This window comes from Abramis brama (assembly GCF_963993115.1).
Source record: "Abramis brama genome assembly, chromosome: 13".
NCBI lineage: Eukaryota > Metazoa > Chordata > Actinopteri > Cypriniformes > Leuciscidae > Abramis > Abramis brama.
In genome coordinates this window covers 14,987,073-14,997,098 of record NC_139975.1, presented here as the reverse complement: position 1 = coordinate 14,997,098, position 10,026 = coordinate 14,987,073, and the positions used below count along the sequence as shown (strand labels likewise).

General features: G+C 37.3%; 1 protein-coding gene across 1 annotated transcript; it reads right to left on the bottom strand.

Annotated features, from left to right (window-relative positions):
* Positions 1-4,141: 4,141 nt before the first annotated feature.
* On the bottom strand, positions 4,142-9,792 carry gla (galactosidase, alpha). The gene is made up of 7 exons (XM_084133474.1): positions 9,546-9,792; positions 6,772-6,946; positions 5,920-6,097; positions 5,750-5,841; positions 5,135-5,296; positions 4,776-4,973; positions 4,142-4,663 (listed from the first exon to the last, which is right to left on the bottom strand). Exons 1-7 carry the CDS (start codon positions 9,704-9,706, stop codon positions 4,388-4,390), a joined length of 1,242 nt encoding a protein of 413 aa, XP_083989600.1. The 5' UTR covers positions 9,707-9,792; the 3' UTR covers positions 4,142-4,387.
* Between the last annotated feature and the right edge of the window lie 234 nt (positions 9,793-10,026).

Sequence of the window (10,026 nt, the reverse complement as noted above, 5' to 3'; positions counted from 1 at the left end):
TAAATTGTTGTAGCACCAAATATTCACAAAAAAGTGCATGAAATTTGGATGGTTTGAATGTTTTATTTGTCGTTACCAATAAAATAAGTTAATGTACATAATGGCTTGATTTTAGTGGACACCTTAGTTTTGGACTCACATGTCAACCATGCATGTACAAAATCCATAATTCCAAAAAACGTTTAGGTGATTTTTGGTCATATGCCACAAAACCTATTTATGCAAGTGTGGTGGACAGGAATGAACCCTATGACCAACTTGGCAATCAAGTCATGTGCCTCCAAAACACATGGTGGCGCTATTACATAATGTATTCATGAACTATAGCAAATTTGTTATATTTATGACTTGGTTAGTTATTTATCTTTGTAAAACACATAAACTCATTAGTTATTGGAAAGGCATTGAGCTATTTTTTTAATAAATTGAACATTTTGGTGTTTTAACCTATTTTTTTTATTTATTTATTTTAGTTTGTGTTTGCCGGCCCAGATATGGCCCACATCTCCTTTGCCAGAACTGAACCAAAGGACTGCCATAACTCCACCAAGCATGAGCCAAATACTACAATTTCATGTGGCCCATATGTGAGCCTGGTATGCAACTTTAGTATGGTTGAGTTCTGTTAAAATCTAACGGCCCTTATGTGGCCCACATGCAGCTGACAGTATTTAAAGTCTTATTAACTCACAGGTAAATTAAACACTCAACAACAAATGTACTCAAAACTATTTATTTTGACAAGCATTTAAATAATTACAGCTAAAGTGTTGTACTTAATTACAGTAGTATTCAGTTGAAAACATTTCATAAAAATAAATATAATTACAGCAACAGAGTTGAATTTAATAATTACAGTAGTATTCATTTGAAAACATTTAAGAATACATAGAATTACAGCTACTCAGTTGTACTTATTTTAAGTAGAATTCAGTTGAAAACATTTAAGAATACAAATTAATATAAATAGCATTCAAAGTTAAGTTTTTACACCAAAGTTCAAAACACGATCAAAGCGTGTATTAATGTTATGTTCAATTAGTCTAATGAGAGTAATACAAATAAATCACAGTAACTTGGTAAAGAGAACTTTAAAGAGAAATTGAGAAAGTTAAAGCAAACTTGAAACTTTGAGTTGAGAAGTGTGTTGATGTGCAGAGAAGTCTCCAATGAGGGTCGGCAATGTGTTGACCTTTTCCAGTAAGGGGATTCTGCCTGACTGCACCTGCAATAAAGAAGAATTTAAATAATGTTAGCAGCAATACAACCTGGAAGCTAGAGCTGCAGGATAATGAAAAAAAATCATTAATGTAAATATCCTTTAATATTTTAATTGCAATTATTAACAAATTAAACACCTCTGAATTACCACTGTATGAAAGTTTTTTTCCAGTAAATTTTCGAAAGGAATTGCAAATTGTATTTTTCAATATGTCGGCCAGAATTATACCATAATTCCTTATGACAAATTATTTAGATTTTTAGAATACTTTTGCACCAACCGGTTAAAATTTACAGCACTGCATGTATTCTGCTTTTTTTTTTAAAAAAGACATGCACACTCTAATGTAAAAACACCAACACAGACAGCATTAATGTCATGTTTTAGTCCAAAGACAGAGTCTAAAAAAAGAAGTGTTTTTACTAACACAAAATAAACTCAAGATAACCCGCAATGATGCGAGACAATTTGGAAGCAGAAACACACAAACAATAATGGGCCAAGTACTGAATGCAAGGAGGAACATAAAGGGTTAGTTCACCCAAAAATGAAAATTCTGTCTGTAATTACCCTCAAGTTTTTCCAACTTCTGTGTTGTACGTCAGAGCGTAGACTCACTATTGGCCGACGCTGGTCATGTGTGGGATGCTGGCCAATCGTGAGCCTACGTTCTGACGTACAACACAGAAGCGCTACGTGAACTCACTTAGAGGAAAATGAAGAGTTGAATAAAGTCGTTATTTTTGCTTGTTTTGTGCACAAAACGTATTCTCGACATTTGATAAACTTAAGGTTGAGCCACTGTATTCTTGGACTATTTTAACAATGTCTTTACTAACTTTCTGGCCTGGCAAGGTTCAATAACAGAGAAGCCTATGGAGCAGTGAGACAGCTCTAAGATTTCATCATAAATATCTTAATTTGTGTTCCGAAGATGAACAGAAGTAATAAATAAAAGTGACTTCTAAAAAAGGTCTCACCAATGACAACTTCCTTTACGACCAGGCGTTGGACACCAATCTTCCCATTGACTTCTCTCCAATTCATAACGTGTCGCAGCAGTTGTAAAAGTGCCTTTCAGCACTCTCCACGCGGTGTTATCCAGGTCAAAGCCACCAACCAGACCCAGATGGGTAATCTGATAGGAAAAAAAAAACATTGTGTAAGTGGTTGAAATATGCATTTAAATAGACCACCCTAAAATGAAAGTGCTCAAAAATGAACTATAAACTATTACTTACTCCATCTGAAACCATATTTTCTAGGTTTTTAATATGGAAATTATTGTCATTTCCCCACCCATACCACACATTAGGGCTGGGCGGTATGACAGTATACCATAGCATGGTATATAATCTCTATCGTTAGAAATTAGAGTAATTATAAAAATGTCCTGCCTCTTCCAAGCTTTATAATGGCAGTGAATGGCCGCTCAATTAATTGATAGTTAACAGAAATACAGCAATTCATTGTTTGTTCATGTTAGTTCACAGTGCACACTAAAGTTAACAAGTACAATTTTTTATTTGAATGTGTTAGTAAATGTTGAAATTAACATTAACACATATTAATATATGCTGTAGAAGTGCAGTTCATTATTAGTTCATGTTAACTAGGTATTTTAATCAGGTATTGTATCGAAAGTCATAATTTTGGTATTGTGACATGACACTAATAGCCTAACGTTACAACTTTAATTTTAAAGAGGGAAAAGTCATGAGAAAAAGTCTTGGTTGAATATCATTTCAGAGTTAAATAAAAATATACATACAATAATGCATACGTATTAATGTGTTTATTCTTGGCATTTTTATATTATTATTAGTTGAATGATTGTGAACACAAATTAGGATTTAGGTTTTTTGACAAACAGTAACACCGACACTGGACCGCGTCGCCTTAATTCACAAATAGGCTACTACACATGACAAACTATACTATTTTATATGTGTACGACAGTGTGCTGTTGATTTATAAACAAAAACATCTTCATTTAAAACGGCAAAGCAGCGAACTGCTATAACGTTAGCCTACATTGAACTTTATTGTAAGTTATAGCAGTAAACTGAGGAAAATATTAGCTAGTTCAACCCCTTCCTCGATGAAACGAATAACTAAACGCATAATAACATACAATATTGACACATAATGCTACATATTTCAATTATATGACTTTAAAATACCAAAACATCACTTACCTGAATGTACACAGTCGTGAGGAAAGCAGAGTAAATGGCGTCAGCTGCACAGCGTCGCAGTCAAACTCGCGCCGTAGTCTCACTCCACCAATAGGAGGGAAGATGCAGAGCAACCTGAGGTGTGGAACGGCGGATGTTTGCCGCACTTGATTTCAGGAGTCCTGTGTTTTTCCACGTATAAGCCAAATGTTTACCACATGTGTTCGTTGTTATCTGGGCCATATGCCTCAAAATCAGTTGTGAACCAAGAGAGCATTTCCCGCAGATTTTAAAGTTATGGCAAAACAAATATGGCTACAATTTGGCCCATATCTGTTCAGCCATGCCACATCTAGGCCATATGTGACACATAATACCCACATGTGGCCCAAATGTAATTGCTATCTGGGGTGTGAACATAATTGTGTTTATGATGAAATTAGCCTTAGAGAGTCAAAAGTAAAGTAAAATCCATTTTGTTCCAACAATGCTTAAAATGAAATTTCCACCACAGAATGTTTTCAAACACAACACATCATTTCTGATAATTTGACATTTGTTGGTACAGAAAATCTTGTTATTGGCCAACTTGTGTTTTATTCCAGTCTGACCAGTGTTTGTAAGAACATGAGAATTACATTGAGGAGATGGATATATAAACTGAAGTACAGCTTCAGAAACCTACTGATTAATATATTAAGTGTAATGTGCTTATCAGATTATAGTAATGCAAAAGTACCACTGAAATTTACACAGGTGCTTTATTTGATTCACAGCAATTGCATACATTTGTAAAATTAGTAAAATCCCTGAGGTTCTTTATGCATGTTAAATTGACGGTGCAAAAAAAAGTAAAACATGGATTCTATAGCTGTATTCAAAAGGAAAAAAATCTTAATAAAAAATATCAGGAAGTGTAACTTAATCACATTAGTGCAATAGTACATTTTCTATGTTTCAAAACCGTTTTGCTTTGTAAATCATGTCTTCATGTATAGCTTTTGATAGGGTTGACAGTGAGAAGTGTCGTGCCTGTAGGATTGACTTGGACCATCACATTTGACAAGAGATTCTGAACACCCATTTCCTGGTACATGGGCAGGATCTGCGTTACGTTGCACTTCGGATTGCAGAGCTGCCAACTAAGCAGCGTTGCCAAAGAAATGGGAAATCGACGTGGACCACCAATCTCCTGTCTATTCATCACTGCCACGGCCAGCCTGTTGCCAGACAAGGGCCGTTCCCACACCTCAAAACTATCAGCCTGTGGACAGGGAACAAATGCATTCCAGCTGAGCTCACAGACAGATACCGTAATGAAACAAATGGTAGGTTAAGACCGTAATTTGGTACTAAAGTGGGCTAAGATGCTTTACCTTTAATGTACGATAGCCCTGCTTGCCCAGAGGGTCCTGGTTAATGGCAATGATGTATTTGTTCTGCAGTAGTTCTTTGGCTTTGGGACAGATGTTTCGCAGGTCGTTGGACATCAGAAGCGGGGCAGCCATGATAGCCCACAAGGCCATCTGAGTCTGCTGCTGATCGTGGCTCAGGCCGAAGTTCCCTATGATCAGCTTGAGGCATCATAACCAGAAATAAGATATGATTTAAAGTTGTTTGCACTGAGCTTATTTTAAATTACCAATGTAATCAGATGTTATGCTTCATACCTTGACTTTCTGTAAAGCTGCTTTGAAACTATACAAATAAATTTGAATTGAATTGAATTGAATACCATGTCAGGGTCATTCCATCCACCTGGTCCTGCCACTGGGACCAGGATCTTCTGATGATTAGCCGTCCAGTCCAGGATGCCCGTCACACTTGTCCACTGGTCATACACATCTCCATAGTTACGCCAGTGATTACAGGTCTTGCGAATTGCTTCATAGTCAGGCTGAAATATAAGATACAGAAAACACTTTTCTACAAAGCAATATTTAAGAAAATTAATTCCACTTTATGAAGCATTGCTTGAATCCACTTACAAAAATGCTAGTTTATTCTATTTAAAAGAATAGTTCAACCAAAATCTAAACTTATTTTGTTATATGAAATAATAACAAAAAAGAAGATATTTTGAAGAATGTTGGTAACGGTGTGTTTCGGTTCCCATTGACTTCCGTTTTATGGATAAAAAAAATACAATGCAGGTCAATGGGATCTTAAACTTTTTGGTTATCAACATTACTCAAAATATCTTATGAATCAGTTGCACAGAAGAAAGAAAATCATACAAATCTTGAATGACATGATTTTCATATTTAGGTGGACTATACCATTATGGTAGCAATGTTGTGAAAGTAAAAAGTTACTTCAACCTTTATTAAAATATCTCCATGTGTCTCACCTGTTGGTGTTGCCACTCATATAATGGCCATTCACAGGAGTATACAATACTTCTGCCTGTCTGGTTTAAAGCTCTTGACATGTTCATATAACCTAAGAAACATCCAAATGGTGTAATACAACAAAGAATTTCTTACCAAAACTCAGAATATTTTTTGCAAATCCACTTACCTTCTCCCAGCTGATGCCAGTCAGGCATGAAACATCCGTCAAATTTTAACAGATCCACACCCCAGTCTGCAAAGGTTTTAGCATCGATATCATAGTATCCTAAACTACCAGGGTAGCCTGCACATGTGTTTTTGCCAACATCTGCATATACTCCCAGCTTCAGACCTTTGGCATGGACCTGAGAACACAATAAAGCTTCTTAAATATACATTCACCTTACAATTTATATTACATTAAGACAGAATTGAGTTTTACTGTGATAGAAGCAAGACAACAGTAGGGGGCGATATATAACTGACAAAAATATTTGGAGCAGCCAAGTTATGGCATATTGCTTAATGACAACTAAATCTAAATATAGTTATTGCCCTTTGGAGAGTTAAGTGTATGCTAATTCACCTTTGAGATGACATTTATGTGGACATGAAGGCATTAAAGGGATACAATTGCCAAGAACATAATCATGTAAATCATAAAATTGCCATATATGTAACCATGTATGCTTTTTTTCTGAAACCAAACACCAAAAATGTATTATGAAATTCTATTAAAATAATTAATTTTTTATTTTAATAGATTATTTTAATTAAGCAGAATATCAGCGCTGCTTCTTGTGATCCCCCCTTTTCAACATAAGCAGATATTAACCAGAGCCTTCAAGCCATCTTCGAAGGCTATATGATGATTTGTGTGGACAATATATTAAATAATGTACTTTCCACTGAAAATCATAAGGAGTTTACATGACATAAGGGCTAAGTAGATGGAAAAAAATCTGTCAATTCTAGGCAATGCCACATGTGAGCCAGATGCAGCCTCTTCTAGCCTTTTATGATGCCAACAAATACCCACATAATCAGCCAACTTTTTGATCCCACTGGGAAACCTCTTTGGGTCGGCCTGTAGACGCCCCTGAGCGTCCCTCTCGTGCGAGGGCCAGCAATCATCAATGCAAACAAACTCATATCCAGCCTCCTTCCATCCCTCCTTCACCATCACATCTGCCATCTCCATGAACAGCTCCTCTCTGCCAGGAAACACAAGGGCAGTAGGAAGAGGGTATCATGGTTGAACATCTGCTCACTGTACGGGACAGATTGTCTGCGTGTGCAAGTGTGAAACAGCATCTGTTCTAAACAGTACTCTATGAGACCCATAAATGCCCTTTGCCCTCTTGAGTGCAGAATGAGAAGATGTATGAAACAATTATCTTACATCACATGCTTTAGCTGTCTTGACACTCATGTGACATCAGTATTCAGGTATCTAGTTTTCTTCCTCCTCCTCCTCATTCTCTTAGTCTCCATGTAATTCTCCAATAATACCATTTTATGCATAAAAATATCAATTTTAAGTAAATAGATTTTTGGGGATTTCACTTAATCTACTATTCGACTCCATCTACTATATTACATAACTATTTCTAAATAAACTTGTGAAGGCAAAAAGGTAGTTAAAACTTTATTTCATTTTTTATTGTAGGTGACCAGTCACCAGACCTGTCTCAATGCATTTTCTAACACATTCACATAATTTTTGTTTATAACAACTATGAACATTGTGTCTACTACCGATTTACCTAGTGATTCTCCTTTATTGTCTTCTTTTTTCTTTTTCTTTTTTTTTTTTACTTTTCTCATACAAAAATTACTGCAGCAGAACATAGACTGTAAAAAAATATGGACGTAGTGTCCGTGACGTCACCCGTAGGTTTCTGAAGAGCATTTTTGAAGCCTAAAGTGGGCGGAGCCGGCCGTCGCCATCTTGGCCTTGCGTCACTCCCGGATAACAGAAAATGGGCAAAGAGGCTGAGAAATCACGCCCAAATAGCTCGACGTGATCGAGTTAGCTCAGGCTGTTAACGGCTCTGGGTAATGCTATATGGTTATGCTACTGACAGTACCAAGTCTGCGACTGCACAGTGCCTCGCGCTAAAGTGACACTTGATGATGTAAAGCCAATTAAAAGTTCCTGTTTTTGCCCTTCGAAATATTATAATAGTTAAAAGACATGGCTACAAGTGAGACTGTGTATTGTGATTCTGTACTATTCTGCTAGTTGAAAATGTATTATGCAGTAACTTAAAGGAGCTGTATGTAAGAAATGTATTTCAATTAATCATAAAATGGCCCTGATATGTCACTAGACATTAAGAAACCATGTTCATTTCAAATACTTATATCACTGACAACAGTAGTCCGGCCAGGATATTGTCATTTAAAAAGTGAAGTTGCAGCCCTCAACTGATGTTGATGTTGTCATCTTGTGTTTTGGCCTGAAGTGCCACCCTCCACCTATCTACCAATCACGAAGTCAGTAGTGTTTCGGCATCCGGGTTGCCAGCTCTGCTCTAGTTACCACAGCTACGTAGCAGCATACGTTCCTGCTGGATCCTGCAGCCTATCTGGCAACCTCGAGTCAGGGGGGAGGGGGAGGGGATACACCGCTCTACAGTAATTTGAAAGTGACTGCAGTACCAGTTTTGGCCACAATCTTACATACGGCTCCTTTAATATTACTCTGAGAGTGTGTGTGACAGTGATTTATGTGCATACATGTCAGTCACTTTTTTATAGTCTATGGTCCGTCAGCGCGGCATCGCTCGTCAAGTTCGTAGAGAGCTTTTCAGTCCATTTTAAATTCTGATTTTGGCCGCCTCTCAAATGGGTTAAACCATAGATATATTGCCTATGAAGTTCAAGTAAATGCGCTAGAAAATCCGCGCTCATTCATGGATGTGCATTTATAGCACGGACGGAGAAAGCGCTGACGCCTGCATGATTTCATCTGACGGTACATAAGCATATTATAATCCATCTGTTCCGTGAGAGCAGAACGAACGAGCCTTTATTGACGTTTTTAAATTTGAAAACTCCAAAAAGCAACGAAATTGTCAGACATCCATTAGTGCATGTTCACAGAGGAAAACAACTGAAATACAGCGCTGGTTGTTCTCTCGAACGATACTCGACGACAACGACGGAATCCAAAGCCGTGGGCTTTGTACCCAAGTAATGGGTGTATTAAATTGTATGAAATAATCCCGAAAAAAAACACTGCAGAGAAAGCAAGTTCAGCAGCTAACACTTGCTGAGGTGAAGTGACGGCTAGTAACAGCAGACAAACGGCTAGCATTGACATCAGCGACAACCCACCTGTCACTCAAGTGGCCACACCCTTAAATGCAGAAATTTAAATATTAATCAACTAAATGGATGAGTTATAAAAAAATCCCCCTCCTCACAGTTGTTATGAAGGGCAAAATTAGCTGTATAGACCAAAGCCACATAGAGATCCAGGCTGTAAACATGTTTTTTTCTGCTGTAAAGTTGGTAATTTTAACATGGGGGAGATACAGATTTGACTCACTTCTGCAGCCAGCCCAAGCGGCCAGTTAATGAATTGCAGTTTAACTCACTTCCGTGTTGGTTTCAAGAGAGAGAAGGGGAGGTTGCCGCTTGCAGCAGAATCATGATACAGTGATATAATTCCATAGTATAGTCTGACATATACTATGGTACTGAATGATTACCATATTCATATACAGACCATATATTAAAATACATCCTAAATAACACACTTTTCAGTATGCACATTTGCAGTCATCAGCCAGGTCACGCGCTCACCTAATGCAGTTCTGAGGATCCGCAACACAGTCGATGTTACACATAAATCTCTCCCAATGCAACCAGCCCATGGTCGGAGTTAACGCCAGGCCATTATCCAGCGCCAAAGCAGGGACTAATAAAGACACAAGCCCGACAAAGACTATATTTGAGACACGCATGTTGGTTTGCGCTGATGAATGACTGAATCTAAAGGCAACAAGTTGTTACACTTCCGTGTTCACGGCGTATCAGTCAGGTCAAGCGCAAACATGACGTCACACGCACGCTCCCACCAAAACAAATCACAAACGTATGTATGATTTCATTTCTTGGCGCTTTATTGGATTGTGATAGTGTTTTGTCTTTTACAAACAATGAGAAATTAAAATACGCGCAATTATCTGACTACTGAGGACTACATATTTCATATGTATTTTCTACAAGGTACAGTATAGATAGTCAAGTCAAGTTTATTTATATAGCGCTTTTCACAATACAG

What these genes read in the sequence shown, in the direction of transcription:
- gla (XM_084133474.1), bottom strand. Translation starts at nt 9,706, where the DNA reads ATGCGTGTCTCAAATATAGTCTTTGTCGGGCTTGTGTCTTTATTAGTC. An exon ending in GATCCTCAGAACTGCATTAG is followed by an intron (nt 6,947 to 9,545) that starts GTGAGCGCGTGA and finishes GTTTCCTGGCAG; the next exon opens with AGAGGAGCTGTTCATGGAGA. An exon ending in ATGAGTGGCAACACCAACAG is followed by an intron (nt 5,297 to 5,749) that starts GTGAGACACATG and finishes CTTATATTTCAG; the next exon opens with CCTGACTATGAAGCAATTCG.